Here is a 20764-nt window from a genome sequence, read left to right as displayed (position 1 = left end):
ATATTTGTGTTGTAATGTAGCACTTTGGTCATTACTTCTTATAATATAAACAATATTATAACAATAATTGCAGAACTGACCGTTGCTTTCTAGTATATAAGGGGTGTTTATGTGGAGCAATTAAGGCAACACGATGGCAGAATTGTATAGCTAAATCAATTAATATTAAAACTAAAATGCTTTTAGAAAACTATTGACAGAATGAATAACCAGCTGGATACAAATACATTCAGCTAATGGCATATTTACTAAAAAAAAACATAATTCACTTCTATCAACATTTGATCAAGCTAAATCAAATTCAGCACCATTTCTCTTTGCTCCCTGTATTGTACATTTCAATTTAATTACATCAGTATATGGATGCTTCCAGTGATTCATTTGGTAAAGTATTGAGGTGCCTAAGGCAATAAAATTACTCAGACTCGGTTTAATCATTACCTAGTTTCCTGTGAGCAGTTTGTGAAATGCCACAAAAAAGAATGCATTAGGCATAAGTAAATACTGTCAAAAGCTGTAAAGATGTAATATGGAAAGGAATTTCATTGATGGATATGCTGTATCCTGTTCAAAAGGAAGCATTGAAGTGTAACCCTCTCTTGAAGGGGGAGGGGGGGTTATGAGAAACAGACCCCTCCAAACAGGATATTGTGCTAAATCTGTAGATAAATAAGAGAACCAAAACCTTTGTCAACTGGAAGAGTAGGTTTGATCATAAAGTTGGCAGTTTCTCCACCCAGGACAGAATAGAGGGTATTCTATTCCTCAAAATCAACCAGTAATCTAATCAAAGTAATTGGGTGCAGAGGAACTACTGCAACTAGCATATATCAATAACCATAAGTATATAAAAGCACACTAGTATGGAAAAAATACAAACTTTATATAGGACAATATTATTATAATAGTACATACAATCAATTTACAAACAAATATTATCAGCAAGGGACCAACAAGAGGTGGTGGAATTGTGCACACATACCTGGGTATACTGTATATAATTATTAATAGAGATACTTCCAGATGAATGTTGCAGCAAAATCCATCTGCAGAACCCATGAGAATAATCACAATGCAGCATCTGTCTTGGTGTCAGAAACCTGAAGACAAGATCTACCATGACGGGGAGACCCTCTGGCCATTGTCCAATCAGCATGAAACGCATCTTCTCACATTTAGAAACCATGATGTGGCAATAGACCTCAAAATCAGCCGTCTACTCTGCATTTTAATCCTTCTCTAGTAGTTTATAATCTGACATGCGTCCAGACCTCCAACCACCAGAAATGTCCACCAGATGCCTAAACTGGCTTTAGCCTATGCTGGTGCCCTGGAATAAAATTTGCTTTAGCATCTCAGAACAGAAGGAACATGATTAACTAAACTAACAAGTATATAAATTATATTGCAATAAACAGGATCACCTACTAATATACTGGAAGGTGACCACTACATACAGTAGCTCAGACCTAACTATCTGACAGTGTGCATATGAGATACTGACAATAATACAGGGATACTCTGTCTGTTACAAGGATTCAGATACTATTTTTAGAACATTGGAATACTTGCATAGTAGACCTTTCTGGTATGGGATTAGCAGCATGGACAGGCATGTGGCTGAGAACTCTCTCCCTCCACTTCCTTTTTCTGGGGTTTCAAAGCCAGCCTTCAAGGGACAGGCATTTCTAATACATAATTAAAATAACACTGCGATATTAGCATCTAACAGTAGAGGGAAGCAGATCCCAACAGTAGCAAGATTATATAGATTTCATTAGAAATTTTTACTAATTGTTTTTTTGCATAACAAAAACAAAAAAAAAAGCTCCCAGGAATATTATTACATATAAACATAATAAAAAAAATAACCTTCCACATTAAACTTTTCCCCACCAGTTATGGAAATTTAAGAGAGAAATAAAAAAAAAAAACTATTAAGCAGCACAATGATTCTGAAATATTGATAAATCAGATGGGTTGTTTATTCTGCATAATAAAATTATGTAACAAATGTGCCCAACACTAGCTGAAGCACCCACTTAACCTACAGCAGCCACATCTGGAGTATGTTTTATAGGTATGGTTCAGTGCTAGGATGGCACCAAAACTTCCAAACCAGACTAAAGTATTGTGTTTATGTTAGGTAGCCATTCCCCACCAGGGGGAAATCTTGGGGGAATAGAACACACGGCAGACCTATTTGTAATTTAAATTGTGTCAGCAATTGCAAACACTGAACATACAGACAGTCCCTGAATTACAAACATTTGGCTTACATACGACTCTTACTTACAAATAGAGAGATTGTGAGATGTGAGAGAAAATCTTCCCCTAGGAAGGAGATTCAGTCCTGTAAGTGTTATCATGGGAAAAAGGTGTCTCCACTGAAGCTTTGTCATCAATCCTTGTCTCCATGACAAACCAATATTTTCCAAATCCAATTGTCACAGGGACAAAAAGTGAGGTGAAATCTTCAGAACAGGGGCACAGACAGCAAAACAAATGTTACAGGGTCAACCCTTCCTTATGCAATCCGAAAAACATAAACATTATTTTTTTGGCTGCAGTTACACTTGAAAAATGTACCTGTTACAACTTACATGCAAATTCAAATACAGCACCTATCTTGTTTTTAACCCAGGGACTGCCTATAACTGAGGATCAACCAGAAGTCATGCCAGCATGACTTCTTTAGTTCCAAGGAATGAAACAGGAAAGTTGAAAGTCATATCATGCATCCTTGCCAGGGGCATAGCAGCCAAATGTCAACCACATAATAATAAACAACATAACTGAGTTCAAGGGCCATTGCAAAGGATGTGTGCCTATAGCTGCTGTTATGTAAGTGTGCTTATTCCAGACTTCTTTAGTAACTAAATAGTGAGGTTGGTACCTTTTTTGGTCTAGTTGTCAGAACAGCTAAAATAGTGAAGATTTTGTTTAAATAAGCTTAATATAAAAAGTAGTAAAAGCAAGAAAATTTTGTAGCCACTTCCATTTACATGGCTGTGTCTTTTCCAGTACCTTCTGGATCTCAACAAGGTTTAAAGTAAGACAAGAACTATATGATCGAGAAATTAAACCTCATAAACATCAAACATTTGCCTTTCCAAGCAAGCATATACATGGTTTCCTTGGAGTTCCTGCAGAACCACTCTTTTGCAATCATTGTGCTTTCCTAGCAATGCCAAGCTGATAAGGATATAAACACAGAAACCTACAATGATTTCTTCATTTAAGAAGATATTTCAGGTTTGTTCCTTTAAGTCCACCTTGCCAGAAATTGTCTGGTTAAGCTTTCATATTGCTTTCCTATTGCTCCCCAAGTCCTACGTAATAGGAGCCATTACTTCAATGCACTGCAGTGATGAAGTCAAACAAACCTCAAACAGCTAATTGCTGCTTGGAATCCATTTCTCTGTAATTTAGTAATATCCCTGTAGAAGCCGCACATTAGGATGGGCTCTCTGTTCTTTTACTTGACCTTTTTAAGAACCTCAGCCCATCTATTACACCAGGTTTAGTGTACTAACATACGACACAGGAAATCACTGAAAGTAATGCTGGCAATCAGAGCATAGCAGGCAAGACCCATGGAGAACAGTCCAAATCCCAAGTATGAGCATCTCTTTGTAGAAGAAACATAATCTTTCTGCTCTGGAGGCCTGTGGGATCTGAGAGAAAATCAGAGTCTGGAAGCTTTTTGGTAGATTTCAAGCTAATGGCAATCCTTTGTGAATCTATTAGACAGCAGGTTCATTGCTTTGTGCAATGAATTATCAGTGGGTAGTCCTGAGTAAGGATTTAATTAGGAAAAAACAGATTGTCATAAAGGAATAGGTTGTATGTGGTATACATGATTGTAGAAAATGATTAATCATACATACCTACACACTGATGCATTTTCTAGAGGTATTGTCATTAGTGTCAGGAATTATGTTAGAGAGACGGTTGTGTGTGGAAAGCTACTGAAACATTCATAAAAACAATTTAACTGCAGTAAGAAATAAATCTCTGTAAATTGATTTTTGGGGAAATATGAATATTCCGGAATTCAGAAGCTCCACAATTCATTTAAATTCTCCACAGGATATGACTACGGATGATATGGAACTCAAAAAAAAGGAAGAATATATAGTGCTCTCTGCTAAATAAATAATATTTTTAATTTAAACTTAATGTACTTGCAGTGCACTTAAACTTGTGCATTGCAGTATATAGCATTTCAACGGGGAAAACCTCCAACAAGATGGCTGCCCGCACACTTCCGCACACTTCTTTATTACGGTGTGACATCACCGCATCCTCCTAATTTGTTGCGTCAGATCATGTGGCTTCTTCCCCTGAAGCGAGGAGTGCTGCTGTGGCTTATGAGACCCAATTTAAAAGGGAAGGTGCATATAGCCTAATATTTGTTAGGTCTAAGGATATGGTGAGAGCATAACTGTATGTGTATAACTACACATTATAAAGTCAAAGTGGGAATAATGAAGTAATTGAATATTTCCGTGAAGAGTTGTTGACACATCTTAACCTCCCTGGCGGTATGATTATGTCAGGAATTATGTACCAAAAGCGGTACAATTTTTTGCATGGAAATTTGGCGTTATGTATTGAGAGCCTACAATTCTTAGTAAATACTTACTTAAAACTTACCAAAACAAGACTCTAGTAGACATCCCAGATGTGATAAATTTGAAACACAAACACATGAATTATAATCTAATCAATAAAATAATTTTATTCAATAATGCAATGAAAAATAATGAAATTTGTCAAACAAAGAAATTCAATACACATCCTGAGTGTGAAACAGTTTGAAGCATGGAACTAGACAAAGTCCGACGTTGCAATCAGGACAATAGTACCTTTTTACCTTTCTGACTTTTTTTCCATTGCCATCCTTCTTGGAACAGCAAACGACGCACATCCTGGTAGGCGCTAACTTTCTTGCGGTTGGCGGTACAAAGTCTACAAAATGACGGCCTGTCAGGCGTTCTGGATTGCCAACATCAACAGCGCGTCGTCCGGGTATGTTAGCAGATACCGATGGCATCGGGTGGTTGACGAAAATCTGCTCAGCTGCCTTTCAGATAAAGTCAGAATGAACAAGAGGTGTGGTAGTGTTTGCTTTATAAAGGATATAGGCGTTCCAAAGGCATTAGTCAAGGAGATGCCTGAAAATCTTTTTGTAATACTCTTTCTGTTGCTTCCGCATCGCCGGGTAAAATGTCATTGCCTGATCGGCTCGGTTGACACCTCCCATTGTGTGATTATAGTCGATCACGACTTGCGGCTTCAGCACATCTGTTCCGTGTTTTGTGCGGACCATGGCAGTGGAGGTGCTGTTCACGGTGCTCATGAGACACACATCCTTTTTGTCTCGCCACCGCATTGCCATCATTTTACCCTTTTGAAAGGCAAACATTGATGGCATGTCATGCTGGTTTGGCCTAACAGTACCATACCCATCAGTTTTGTTTAGGAGCAAAACCTCATAAAGTTCCGGAGAGGTGTAAAAATTGTCCATTGTTCCGCAATATCCCTGGTTCAGCAATGGGTCCAGCAGTGAAAGGACAGAGGATGTGGCCATCCCATAGCCGCTGTACCTGGGATTGAACTTGGTACCTTTCCCGGTGTAAATGATAGCATTCCAGATATATCCGGTGGATGATTCACAGAGCATATAAAATTTGATGCCAAACCGCGCTCTTTTGGATGCAATAAACTGTATCCAGCTCAGGCGTCCCTTGTAGGCCATCAGACTTTCGTCCACACTGACATCCATTTCTGGCACATAGGTCCGCTGGAAGTTGGTGACAATCATTTGGCACACCTCCCAGATTTTTTTGAGTTTGGCCGCAGGATGCGTGGCCTCATCAAACTCTTCGTTGTTGGTGAAGTGTAAATTCTTCATGATCAGTGAAAAACGATATTCGGACATCACTGTGCCAAAAAATGGAGTGGCCAGCATCTTATTGGTGGTCCAATACCATTTCTGGAGCGGTTTCCCCACCACCCCCTGAAGGATGATGAGTCCCAGAACCTTCCAGATGTCCTCTTTACTGACCGGTTCCCATTTTCTGGATCTGGAAAATCTGGCACGCAGCGTAGCGGATTGCTGCTCATGGTAGCGTTTGGTTTCTGTGACGAATTTTAGAATTACCTCCTCAGTAAGAAATAATTTCAGGTACGCCAGAGGGTTGTCACTCTCCACATCAACCTTCATCCCAGGAGATCCAGTGAATCGGAATCTCGGGGGCGCTGCCTGGTCCGCATCGCTGTCTAGAGGGCACCAAGTGCGCACATCGCTTAGGTCAGGTGCTGGATCATCGGCGTTGTCACTTTCTGGATCAGTGTCGGTGTCACAGTCAGATGACAAATCTCCCCACGACTCACTGTCGCTCTGTTCTGCGAGCAGATCCGTGTTGCTGCTGCTGTCGCTGTCGCAGTCGCTCAGCTGATCCAAAAGCGCATATGTAGGACAGCGCTTTTTTGATGCCATTTTCAAATGATTTTATTTCTCACAGATGTCAATGGCAAGGGGCACTGAAAGGGCACTGTGTCTTTTACTAAGGTGATACAGTGTAATCCTCTCAGATTACACTGTATCACCTCCTTTTTATGTGTTTGGTGCAACTTTGAATTTCCCTCCCAGTTCCGCTCCCATGCAGCATTGCTGCTGCAGGGAACGGAACCAGGAAGTCATCATACCGATGGACGAGCAGCGGGGATCTCGGCGGCGATCACAGCAATGGGAGATCATCGCTGGATCGCTGGGAGAAGGTAAGGAACCACGCTGCACGCTCTGCACATCCACCCCGAGCGTGACTCGGGGATACCGATAGTAGCAGGAAAAATCCACCCCTAGTCACGCTCGGGGATACCGCTAAGGGAGTTAAGAGCAATTATACTGCAGGAGTATGTTTAAAGTGGTACACAGGATAGTTTGGACTTTCTTTTATTCAATAGATATATATTGATTTAAAGTAACACCCATGGATATTTTGGACTTTGTTGGCATCTCCTAAGAACTATTTTGCTTGGGGGAGTTTATTTAAAGTGGTATATACGGACATTTTTGCTTTTCCTTTATTTATAGAAGCACATAAAGTAAAGCACAGGGACACTTTGTGGCATTCTTTTTTTATTTTGATGTATATTATTCATTCTTTTTTATTTTGATGTATATTATTTATTTAAAGGGACCATATACACATTCCGTGTATTTTGGTGTATATCCATTGTTTGTATGTATATATACATGTTTTATTTTAGTTTTTTTTTTTTTATTCCTTTGCCATTAACATATTAGTGAGTTTGCTTGGGTATTATTAATCTAATATCAGAGTAAGAAGTTGTTTGTGACGTTGGAGTAGAAATTCAACAATTTAACTGTGCAAAATGGAACCTACGTGCAAATGGGGGGGGGGGGGTGCTGTACATTTGGCACACATATTGTACTGCTTAATGCTGTTTGCACACAGTCGGATATACAGTAAATTAGTGTGAATATTAAAGCTTGAAGCCCAGGGCCTTTCAATTATAACATTAGGTAGTCCTGGAGTGAATCTCTGGCCAGTCCCCTGAACAAACAACTGTCTCAGTCTCATATCCTAAATCAGGAACTAAATGATTGTCATGTGAATGAATAATCCTGTCTCTTCATGTGTGTCTTTGGCAGTGGAAGATCATGAAGTATTGAGAAAGCATGCCAAGCCATCATAGACCCTGCCAGAGGATGAACAGATGGGTTTTCTGAGCATTATATAGTATAGTACGCTTTTAATTAATAGCCTCTGGATAGATCAATTAATTAAATATCTTTGCCACTAATGTGTTTTAATTTTCGTTCTGTCTGCCTAAGAAATATTTAAAAACTTTGAGCACTGGTAATTAGGAAAGAGAGATAGTACTAAGGTGAATGATACGTAATTATTGGACATATACAACCTTCACACTATGTCTAATTAATTTGGAAAAATGTTCTTTTTTTAATGTGTTCAAGGGTCAGGTCTTAATAAGCAGCCAACGGTCTTAATAAAACAGTACAGAAAAGTAATTCGTTTGTGAAGTGTAATAACCCAATCCTATTACAGTTTACTGAAATCAGATGAGTGAAAGCTGTATTGTGATTTGATAATATGTGTTTTTGCTCTTTGGACACTGCTCTCCTATTAGATTTTAATCTTCTAACAGAATGAGAATAACCTGTTGTGGACAAATAAAAATGCTACCACATGTTAAAATGAATGTCTTTAGAAGGAGGTGATTTTAAATAAGTGGGTAATCTCATGCAGTACAGCCAATAATACCAACACGTGTGCAGGGCATGGCAAGTATGCTTTTATGTCTGTATTTTCATCCCTGCTCCCTCCTGGCACTAGATCTCTCCCCCTCCTGCCACTGGGCACTAGTGCTCTTCCTCTCCCCCTGCTAGGCATTAATGTTTCCCCTCACCCAGCAGTGGGCGATAATTTACCCTTCGCTAAGCCCTATTGTTTCCCTCCACTGAACCACTATTGTTCCTGCCACAACCTACACAGTACAATTGTACCCTTCCTCCAAGCATCAATGTTGACCCCACTCCATCACTAAAAACCAATGCCTTTCATCTTCCTCCCACTGACACTGTAACATTTCTTTCTTCCCAGGGACCACTGATTCCAGGTTATTTCCCAACACTGACTACAGGCCTTTTTTCCCCCACAACTGACACTGGGGCATTTTTTCTTCCCACTGAACAGCAATGTAGGGGGATCTATGGTACATACTCACTACTGCTGTACTCGTACACTTTGTTGTACGTTGCACTCCTCCTGACTCCTACACTCTGTGCTGTGTGCTAGAACTGATCCCTGAACTCTATATTCTTAGTTGTATAATAAATTGTCCTACTACAGGCGGTCCCCGCGTTACAAACATCTGACTTACAAATGACTAATACTTTCAAACGGAGGAAGGCAACAGAAAGTGGGAGGAAATCTACCCCTAGGAAGGGAAATTCACTCCTGTAAGAGTTATCATGGGAAAAAGGTGTCTCCACTAAAGCTTTATCCCCAAAGCTTTTTTCCACAACATCCCAAAAATGTTCACAGGGACACAAAGTGAGGTGACATCTTCTGAACAGGGGCACAGACAGCAAAATAAACCTTACAGAGGTATTAACCTTTCCCTGTGCTATCCAAAAACTTAAAAATAATTGTTTTGGCTGGAGCTACACTTAAAAAATGTACCCGTTCTGACTTACAAACAAATTCAACTTAAGAACAAATCTACAGACCCGATCTTGTTTGTAACCCAGGGACTGCCTGTATTTGTTGCAACTTTGTTGCTCATTGCAGTGTAGTTGGCACCTTTTTAATAAAGTTCCTTTGAAGGCAGACCTAGACAAAGTGTTAACGTTTTATTTTTTTATCCTTTAGGTTTATGTAAGTGAGACTCTCACTCATAGCACAGTGTATACAGTGTATAGGCTTAGAATCTATGAGGGTTATTTACTAAAACCGGAGAGTGCAAAATCTGGTGCAACTCTTCATAGAAACCAATCAGCTTCCATGTTTTATTAACAAAGCTTACCTGGACAAGCTGAAGTTAGAAGCTGACTACCATGCATAGCCATACCAGATTCGGAGTGCACCAGTTTTAGCAAATCTCCCCCTATATAACTATGACCCTTTAATCCATACCCACTATTCAGCATAGATTAGCAACATCTATTTTCATAGTAATGCACTCCATGCTCTACATGTCTTCTCAGTCCCATGATGTTCATCTTTCTCGTGTCCCAAAGTTGGAAGGTATGCAAAATGTTTAAATATGATTAGTGGCTTTTGTTTATATTATCATATTTACTACACTCTATTGTTTACTACACTCTATTGACTTATTTTGTATATCACATAAAAATTCAAGTTATAAACATTTTTTAATAGAAGATTCAGTTTTAGTTCTATTTATCTTAAGAAATGTATGCAGTTGGTATTTATGCTATAGTTATGATCTCTGGACAAAGAAATGTTTTGTTTTTATTATATATATCAGATTTGACAAGCATATCATGTCATTTTGTACAGAAACTGTACATACTTTAGCAAGCTTTCCTTCCATGTCAAGAACAAGTCAGGCACTTTATGTTGCATTGTATTTCATTAACATTCAGCAAATGGTAACAAGTTCAATAAAGTGAAACACATATTCCACAGCTCAGGAGTTATACAAGACGCTACCATCACCAAAACTCAGAAGTATCAACGTGACCTTCATTCTCATTTTCCGGGCTGGCACCCTGGTGAGGAAGAAAGTCTTGATCTCTCCTCGACTCTTCAAAGATCCAGGTACCAGTTTTGTTTTACCACATGTTCATTTTGATACTGTTTTTGTGATACACATTAGATTTGATCCCATTGTGCAGCACTGCCTCTTAAATTTTTAATTTTTTTTTAAATACCTCTGCACAAGTACGATGTACAAAAGTATACTTGTTGTTTCAGTGTAAGCCACGTTCATGTTAAATTATAGGGGGATAGGTTAACATGCACCTCCTAGAAATGCCCCTTGTAAAAATGTACTCTTTATCACTGCAGGTCTGTTTCTATGAAAAGGAGCTTGTGCAATTCAATATTAGGACCTGAGAACCTGTCCAGAGGCAGGTTGAAAACTTCACAGAAAAATGATATAGAACCTGAATTACTGTAGATTGAACTGATTCCCTGCCTTTAGTGACTTTTCATTAAATGGCAATATGTGTTGAACTGATTGCTTTATAATGATTTCTACATTATCTCATTATTGCTCATTTATAACATTTTCCTGTTGCACATAAATCAGAATTCACCTGGCTGTTATAAACATTCTAGATTGCCCACGTGCAAGAAGATTTAAAAAGCCAGTACATCAAGAAAGATGAAGAATGTGATATTGTTCAGTTTATTGTGAATTGTCAGAACCTTGCAACCTTACATAAAGGATTTCTATGGTCACAGCATACACTTTAGTTTTTTAACATCAGCATTGTAATACCAACACAAATTATAGCTATTTTGACAATCCAATATAAGCTTAAGGCTGGGTTTGTTTTTCGTTTCTTCTCATTCTTGCCCGCTCTGAGCCATAAATGCTGTGAAGGAGGGCTGCTGTGCCTTGCAGTCCATCAGAGGCACCTGGGTTCCAGAGAATATCCAGGCTTGGGAAACGCCATTAAGTACCACTTCCTTGCAGAGGTTTGCCTGGGCAGCCGTTCAGTTATAGTTATGGTCAGGCAATGGACTCTGTTCACACTGGATTGTATTACTAAAGAACTATAAAGTAAAGTTGCATCAACTGTTCTGAGCCTGGTCTGAAGTTATTGAAAGGGGTGCATGTTAGTTCTGACATATCAAAAAAATCAGGGTCTGTTAAGCACATGTGGGGTATGAAGCTCAGCTGCTACAGAAGGTAAAGGAGCAAAGGAGGTAAAGGAGCAGTGTAGTTGCTATGGGTAACGAAGTACTAGTCAAAGACACAAGCAACCAGTCATTAAGAGTGGTACCTGGTATATGCGACAGGTCCTCCGGTAGCAACGGGGTCGATGTTCTGGCTCCCTCACTTGCAGCAACTGGAACCCAACCCCCATTACGGAGGTATATTACCTGCTCACAAGGTGCAGGAAAGAAGGAGTTAGCAAGTGCAAACATTAGGTCCGCACTATGTGCTTGTCAGGACCCCTTTCTGTTACTAGGAGTGAGGTAACAGAGGTACACTGGACTGGTGAAGAGGGTGCAGGTTCAGCACATCCCTCCTAATGCAACATATATCAAATTACAGTGTGTAGTGACATGGGGCAGTGCCTTTCAGATGAATTCCGCACTTTATCTGCACACAGTGTGATGGTTCATCTCTAAGTCTGGGAACTGTCTTAATGTTAGACTTTTCACATAGCCACAGTCTCTGCCTTGACCCAGGCATTGATAAATGCACTATGCGTGAAATGTACTCCCACATGCAGGGTGTGTTGGCACTCCACCACAAGCTTACTTGAAAAATATCCTTAATGTTGTGAGTTCTGCCTGTCTGCTGGCCGTCTCTTTCCACAACTTTCTGGATTCCTTGCATGCTTTGCAGTTTCTCCTCTGCTGTTTACTTTAAATTTGTAAGGACTATGTATCCCATGGTACTTTACTGCCTGCAAGCAGTGATTCCTGTACTGACTCCTGAAATTCCTCCCAATACTTCTGTAGTTCAGAAGGCAGGCTTTGTGGATTCTGTGATACAGGAGTGATTATCAACAGGGCATAGTGAATAAGTATTTCAGAATTTAAGGAAGTCAATTTGTACAGCTTTTTAGTAAGTTTACTTCAAGATTAGTCAGAATAATAGGAGTAGGCATAATTTAAATTAAATGTAGAAATTAAAATATTATTTTATATTTTTACCATAGATACACCTAAAACTGACCGAACACATCGCAAGCTGACTGTATAATCATTTAAAGATTTAAAAAGCAATTACCCAATAGAAAAAAAAAATATTGTTTAGGTAGGCCCCATGTTACCCAGCTTTGGTTTAGTCAAAGGAACTCGTCATTACAAACCGGAGCTATTTCTCTTTTGGTTGTTATGTGTGTGAGCAAGGATCTTTCTCTGAGACTTTTAACAAGCTAGTGGTTTGATAAAGACTGCAGTAACTTTAAATGGAAATAAAAGAAGGGATGATTTATGATATACTGTAAATATCATGTTTACAGTTTTTTTTATAGTTTTATTTTTACTGTAAATTTTCTTATGTTTCAGGTCCTGTAAAAGCAACTTTTTGTAAGTTTTTTTTTTCTTTTAGTTACGACACATTTTTGACCAGAGATCACATTTTTCTTTGTTCAGAAATTCAGAAATTTACCAAATTAAAAGCAACTTAGAAAAGGGGAAGTATAAGAGCTGCCTGGTCTTGTAGTGAACATGCTACTGCCCTTATCATCACTCTTACTGGTGTCCTTTTATGAACGGGTGAATTTTTTTCTCCGTTGGCTTCTCTACAGTTCTCCAGGGAAAATGATCACATCTGGCACCCCTTTTATGAATGGGAGAACTTCAGTTCTCCCAGGGTGATCAGAGGAGAACGTTTTCTCGGAGATCTGTGTAGAAGTCAATGGGGCGTCTGTAATCTCGTGAGACAAAGCGAGATTACTGTAGTATGAAAATCCCTGGCGCGCTTTAACAAGCAGAGATAAATTATCACTGCTGAGTACACCAGGTTAATAAATAATAGTCCCCTTACATAAATATATATATATATACACTGAATACACACACACATACATTGTATATATATATACACATTAAATAGATATCTACGTGTATGTGTGTATATATATACATGTATATATATACATAAATATGGCAGGGGGACATGATTACTGTGTTGGGGGGTCTGAACGAGGAAGAAGGAAGTCCATAATCTTCCTTTTTCCCCCTCAGTTCTCCCCCGATTCTGTCTTCACTCCCCACTTCACAAGCTCCAGGCTGGTGAACCCGGGAGTGTGAATTCTGACCCAGATCGCCAGTGAAGTGCGGGGATCGCAGCTTCATAGTCTGGCTGTTTCTGTGTCAGTCAATGACAGATTCCCGTGTGAAGAGATGATCAGCGGAGAACATGTCTGTTTCATAAACTGAGAATGATCGGAAATGAGCTGTGATCAGCAGGATCACTGGTCATCTCCGTTTCATAAAAGGACACCTTTCTGTCTTGCAAGCACTCTACTTCAATTCTTAATCACTGACTCTAGAAATGTACAGGGATCAGAGGATCCAGGTCCAAGAGTAAAAATGTGTAATCTAGCATTAACAAACTGCTTCTTTCAAAAAAGAGAAAAAAAAAGTTAAAACCCAAAGGGAAATGTTTAGTTCATTATTAAAGCATGAAACTGTTCTCTTGTAGTTTTAACAATTGATTGATTTAGCTTTTTGAATATGAAAGAAGGCTTATGTTGTGTGCTATGATTACATTTGCTTGTCACTTGCCAAGACAAGTTAAAACATAGTTATTGCATGAAAAATGTTTAAAAAACAATACACCTTAAACCTCATGCATAATCTATTTTACAATAGCCTAAATGTTCCTCACATTTTACACCTTTGACTGCTTCTTCAATACGTGCTCAGGTACAGTATGAGCAATTCTTTACTGCAGATGCTCTCCCTGTCTTCTTTAATGTAACTGGGGTATGGATTGCAAATTGTGGTTTGAAGCTAATTGCTTAGCATCCTAAACCTGGGCAATGGTAACTAAAAATTAACTCCAGTTCTGTTGAAAAAAAAAGTTCCCCCAGGTAATCTATGTATATTACAGGGTTTCTAGAAAACTTTACAGCACATTTTTTTCTGTTGGGAAATGTCAAGAAAAACACACATGTTCCACCAGCTCTAAATTTCTTTTCCTACAAGTATTCGTCTGATGAGCTTCCTCAACACTAGACAACACCTTGCACAGGCTCACCTGCAGCAAGTGTCTCCTTCCTACTTCCATAGTCACTATAGAGTTAGCGATATTTCCTGTGTTGTTTTGGTTCTGCCACAGCCTATTGATTTTGGCTTAAGATTACCTACTTGTTTACCGACCTTGACATGTTTGATAACTCTCTGCCTCCTGACTTGAATTAATATCTCTCTGTGTATGACCTGGCCTGCTTCCAACCCTGGTCTGTGTGTACCAACTTTATCCTTTTTACCTGATTGGTTATGAACCTGCATGGCTCTCTTTTTAGCTTTCTGTGGTGTACTTTCACCATGGCTGTTGCCTGCATACTCTCCTTTACACTGCTTACCATTACTGAAGTGCACACTATCCAGTGTCTGACCCTATTCCAGTATTACTGCTTCTGCTCCTGTCATTGGCTGCTGTGTTATTATCAAGGTATGGCTTCTCTGCTTGGTCACCAGCTTATTGTATGTGCTGAACTGCATTTATTCTTTACTGACCACAGCACAATGACTGTATTTATAATGGGTAACACTGGTTTCTTCTGCTACATATGTTTTCCATCTTCTCCTAAAAGTCAACATTCCTACATGTATTTCCCACCTTCTCCTCACCAGTGCTGTATCTTGGCCTAGGCCAACAAGGCCCAGGCCTAGGGCGGCACTTTGCAGGGGGGCAGCAAAAAGCTGCACCCTGCACGAATAAAAAAAAACAGCCTCCTCCCGGCATGAAAAGGGTCCCCACAGTCGGCTTGCGCTACACTTTTTGTATAGTGCCAGTCTTATGTGGTGAATTGGGCCAGAGGCCAGTGTCCGGGAGGCAAATCAGTCTGGTACCCCCATAAAAGCATTCACACTGCTGCCTACCAGTATGATAATACCGGCTGGTCAGGACATTCGGACAGACCGCAGGCCGCCGACCACACTAAATACAACTGGCACAACGGCCACCAATGCTAATAAGTGTAGCACTGCAGCCTAATGCTCCACCTACTCTCCTCTGCCCCCAGGCACTGATGGGCACTCATATGCTGCACTGATGGGCGCTAATAGGCTGTACTGATGGGCACTAATATGCTGCTCTGATGGGCACTAATATGCTGCTCTGATGGCCACTGATGAGGTTGCAGCAGTGGGTACTGATAAACTGCACTGATGTGCACTAACCAGGCTGCACTGATAAGGCAGCACTGATATGCTGCACTGATGGGCACTGATGAGGCTGAACTTATGGGAACTGATGAGGCTGCACTAATAGACTGTGGTTGTGGTCTGTGGTTTACAGATGACAGGGCGGGTCATAAACAGGAAGGGTGTGGCCTTTACAGGAAGGGGTGGGTCATATTTAAATTAGGCGGTGCACAAGTTTAGTCAGGCCTAGGGCAGCACAAAACCTAAATACGCCACTGCTCCTCACAAGTTAGTTCTTTTTCTACTGACAAAGTCTCACACTCCTTCTCACAATTCAGCTTATTGTCCCCTACTTCCTGTATCCACCACTTCCTCATCCCCACAAGTCAGCTCTTCTCTTCTCCCCACAAAGTCTATCTAATGAACTGTTGGTTATGCTTCCAACAGTTATGCAGATATGGAAAAATTCAAAGGACTGAAAAGCTGTGTGTGGCCATTCTTTAGTCCTAACACTCCATATCAGTTATTGATTGCAGAGATTACAGATACAAAATAGTTCAAATGACCTAGACGGCCCACAATTTCCTTCAGTTAAACTGTGACAAGACTGAAGTCATGCTTATTGGAACCCCCATCAACTATGTAAGGCCAGTCCTGTTAGCCTATCTATTGGTGGCACTGTACTGATGCTAGTTTAACTTTTGATCCACATGCACAAAATTTGGTCAGAACATCTTTTTTCAACTTGAGAAATATTGCTTAGCTGTGTCCTATGTTATCAACCACTGTAGCTGAAAAGCTGATCCATACATTTGTGCTCTCCCGACTTGACTACTGCAATGCTCTACTCTCTAGTTTACCCAAATTCACTATTAATCGACCTCAACATGTACACCATTCTGCAGCAAGAATCCTGACTAGGTCTTGTACAAGTTACCATATTCCCCCTAACCTGGAATCTTTGCACTGGCTACCCATCAGCTTTTGCATAGTCTTTAAGATCTTCTTGCTCACCTATAAGGCTTCTCAAGGCTTGGCGCCCCATTACCTTTATGAACTTTTATCAACTTATTGCCCGACTCATAACTTCTGCTCCAAAAATTCTGGTCTTCTGTGTCTCCCCCCCTACTCACCTACACTCAGTGGGAGACAGAGCCTTCCCCTGCCATGCTACAAAACTCTGGAATTCACTTCCACAGAACATAGAGAGTCATCTTCTCTAACTCATTCAAACCAAATCTAAAAACTTTTTCTTTAGACAAACTTTCACATAATTTTCCTTTTTTCCCTTTGTTTTATCCTGTGTACTTCTTGTGTTTTCTTTGTAAAGCAGTTTGAGAAGCAACCTTTAAAGACGCTATATAAAATAAAAGTTTATTATTATTGTTATTGACTTCCATTCAATATAAAGCAAGACAAATGATGCCAGGTGTCTGGTTTAGGAGATCAGCTAATTGGCAGACCAGCAGCCCTTACAGCTTCATATAAACCCCAACATTGTTGTTAAGATGCTTTATTCACAGCTGTATTTACAGTGTAAAACAATTATTATTTAGAAATCATTGGAAATATTTTATTTATATCAGATTTCTTCCTTAGACACCTGCTATAAATAAACTTAAATAAATATTAGTATCCAATAAAGACAAAATATGAAATAAAATTGTTCAATGTATTGATTTACAGTATGCTACAATAAATTATGTTTCATTTATGCTCATGACTGAAGAGGTATGTCAACTCTCATATGAGAATTCTCTTAAGGCTCAGAACATGATAGTCCAGTTTCTTTAATTAAATTATATGGTACATTAACATTAATCAATGTGGCAAACTGAGGGTTGTTAAATACAGCAACATCTGGCCACATTTGCTTTATTTGAGTGAATTATGCAAAGAAATACATTTAAATAAATCCATCTATGTCCATTCCTGCTCCACATGAGTTGAGCTAAAGAGCAGCTTCTGTCAAACAGGAGTGTTGGAGAACATTTGTCGCTCAGTGGTAGCAGCCAATGCTTGTCCCAGCACTGTGCACAGGGGAAGTGGTGAAAACATGAAAGAAGCTAACTGTCTTTATGTAGTCTCTAGTTATGTTAATATGAGGCCTCCTTAATACAATTTACAGAGGGAATGAAAAAATTATTTAGATCCGACTCTGACACCAGCAACTTTATTATGTACCTGTATGGAGATAGATATGATTTACATTTGATATATTTATTTGCCATCATTGCAATAGTAGAGTCTTGTGCCATGTAAGCCATGGATTAATGCATACAGTTTAGAGTTTAAGTGACATGCTTTATTGTTTAACTTAAGGTATTAAAGAGACAAGCCTTTGAGGCCTTTTATTAGGTTCTTTCTTCATAAGGTTACTATGAGAAGCAATGAAACACAGTAGTTGTATTTCATTGCTTCTCTTTGTAGCTAAAGTAAATAACTGGGATTCAGCAACATTTTCAAAAAGGTATAAATGTTGAAGAGGGGAAGAGGATAAAGGTATTGAAAGCCTTCATCTTTAAACTGATATTTAACCCAAAACCATAAATTGTATATATTGCTGCTTACAAATCATTAGATGTGATTACTGCATTCGTTTTGTTTTTTAGCTTTTTTGCCCACTGTGCTCACCTGGTGATCTGGCCAGTAGCACACCCCTTCTATTAGAATACCTAAACTCTGGATGAAGGAACACATTGGGTATAAACCTTTAAATGCAAAATGTTCCATATAATTTTATTTGTTGGTGCAGGGTCCACCCTAAAAGAAACATATGGGAATATAATGTTTTAAGATTGTTAAAACATAATTATTTGTTAACAGTTATTAATTAATTTTTAAAAATGTATATGGTACCCGTCAGTGCCGACATCCAGGTCTATCCTGATCCTGGCTTCACTACCTAGCAAATCACTGACCTCGAAGAAGTATGTAGGATTGAAGTTTAGACATGTTTGACTAGCTAAATATTTGTTTCGGGGCCATGACTCACTAGGATGGCTAAAAAACAACCAATTACAATTCAAATCAAGCCACCAAAGATGGTTCTTATATTTGTGTAACACATTCCCTTAATTCATTTAAAAAAAATTCTTTAGAGTTTTGAAAACATAAAACATGCAGGCTGTAAAAATCATCTTGTCCCCCCCCACAATTACATACTTTAAATGGTTTGACCTTTTGTACAAGAAATCACTTGGATATGCTAACAACATAGCTGTTCCATTTTATCCATTTTTGCTAAGTTTAAACTGTGCTGTCAAACAAAGGTCAGGGTACAGTCTACTAATAAAATGATATGCTCATCTATTGAATGAAACCACCAATAAGCCTTTTAGTGGAGGAAATCAATAGATGTTCTTTAATGCAGTGCAACACAAAACAAATATAGCATAAAATCAACATTGTTTCTATGGAAAATGCATTAAAATGTACTACAAATCTAGGGCTATGCAGTGCCAAAATGTGTTCGATAAAGTATAGCTGATTAAATGCACCACATTTTTTTTGTGTTTAAATAGTATATTCGTTACTTTGTTTTGCCACTCTATCTTAGTGCATGCATGAATTCCTCAGTACCTTATTACAAACAGTGGGGCATTCATTTAGAAGATTTAGAAAACTGAAGTGTGTTTCCATCGTAGATTCATCCAGCTTTATAGACGTGAACATTTAATAAAAGAAGCCAGTAAGCTGCCTTTGCCGACAGCTCTAGTGTAGTCATCATGATCTTTCTCTACTTATCAAGTCACTGACCTTAGGGGGAACTCCACTTTTGCGGGGGGGGGGGGGGGGCAGCAAATATAAAAAAAATGAATATAGTGTATGCAATTGCGACACAAGTCATATTGTAATTGAATGGTATTAACAAAAACCTTACCTTTTTAATCTGCAGCCGCTGTAATTTTCTGACATTGCAATGCAATATGGCTACCCGGAGGTGTTCTGTACACAGAATGTGTACAGAACGCCCCCCAGAAACCTAATTTCCTGCTTGTGTGATTGGCTCACTGATTTTCCCATAAGTCTGCACTAAGATGCACGTCAGATTTCAGGCATCCCCTGCACCAAAAAATGTCATTTTTGGTGAGATTCTTACAATAGGATCATGTCAAAAAAGGATGCAGGTCCAGAAGCTTTCCTCATTAGTGCCCTGCAAGTGCAGCAGCTGCTTGGTAAGTATGAAATCACTCTCATTAGACCCACTCAGCCCATGGGCACAAAGGAACAAACAGTGAATTCTTCAGAATAACAAAAGGTAGGAATCTGCAACAAAGTTTGCTAAAATTCTTACAATGTACAGAGATCACCCAGAGGGGAATGTTTTTTTTTTTTTCTCAACAAAAGTGAAGTTACTCCTTAAACAAGTTTGCCACTTGTGATACCAAATTTAACCAGCAGGTGACAATTTAAGTCACATTAGATGCTACAGATATGTTACTCTTCATATTGCTTAAATACTAACATGCCATGGTTAGCAGGGTAGGTTGTGGGAGGAGTTATGCAGCATTTTAGATTAAAACTATGGGACCAAATAAATAATACTGCTAATAATATTTGCTATTTCTTTTCTTGAAGAACTGTACTGTATTGAGATAGATTGTAGGGATAGATTTTAGGAACTTGTTCTTTAAATGTATCAAAACCCAGGAACATTTATGTATATATATATATATATATACATATACAGTATCTCACAAACGTGAGTACACCACTCACATTTTTGTAAATATTTTATTAAATCTTTTCATGTGATAACACTGAAAAAATGATACTTTGCTACAATGTAAAGTAGTGAGTGTACATCTTGTATAACAGTGTAAATTTGCTGTCCCCTAAAAATAACTCAACACACAGCCATTAATGTCTAAACCGCTGGCAACAAAAGTGAGTACACCCCTAAGTGAACATGTCCAAATTGTACCCAATTAGCCATTTTCCCTCCCTGGGGTCATGTGACCTGTTAGTGCTACAAGGTCTCAGGTGTGAATGGGAAGCAGGTGTGTTAAATTTAGTTTTATCGCTCTCACTTTCTCATACTGGTCACTGGAAGTTCAACATGGCACCTCATGGCAAAGAACTCTCTGAGGATCTGAAAAAAGAATTGTTGCTCTACATAAAGATTGCCTAGTCTATGAGAAGATTGCCAAGTCCCTGAAACTGAGCTGCAGCACGGG

General features: G+C 39.0%; 1 protein-coding gene across 2 annotated transcripts in view; it reads left to right on the top strand.

Moving 5' to 3' along the window:
- The window catches only part of FRMPD4 (FERM and PDZ domain containing 4), a 587249-nt gene that overhangs the window by 80360 nt on the left and 486125 nt on the right, over positions 1–20764 (top strand). For both annotated transcript variants that reach the window (XM_082245219.1, XM_082245222.1), the window contains exon 2: positions 10209–10340. In XM_082245219.1, coding sequence (XP_082101345.1) covers positions 10209–10340 — 132 coding nt within the window. The remainder of the gene's footprint in view (positions 1–10208; positions 10341–20764) is intronic.

The sequence above is a fragment of the Pelophylax lessonae genome (assembly GCF_965119305.1).
Source record: "Pelophylax lessonae genome assembly, chromosome: 2".
Taxonomy (NCBI): domain Eukaryota; kingdom Metazoa; phylum Chordata; class Amphibia; order Anura; family Ranidae; genus Pelophylax; species Pelophylax lessonae.
The sequence above is the reverse complement of the archived record's forward strand: the minus strand, read 5'-3'. Positions and strand labels throughout refer to the sequence as shown.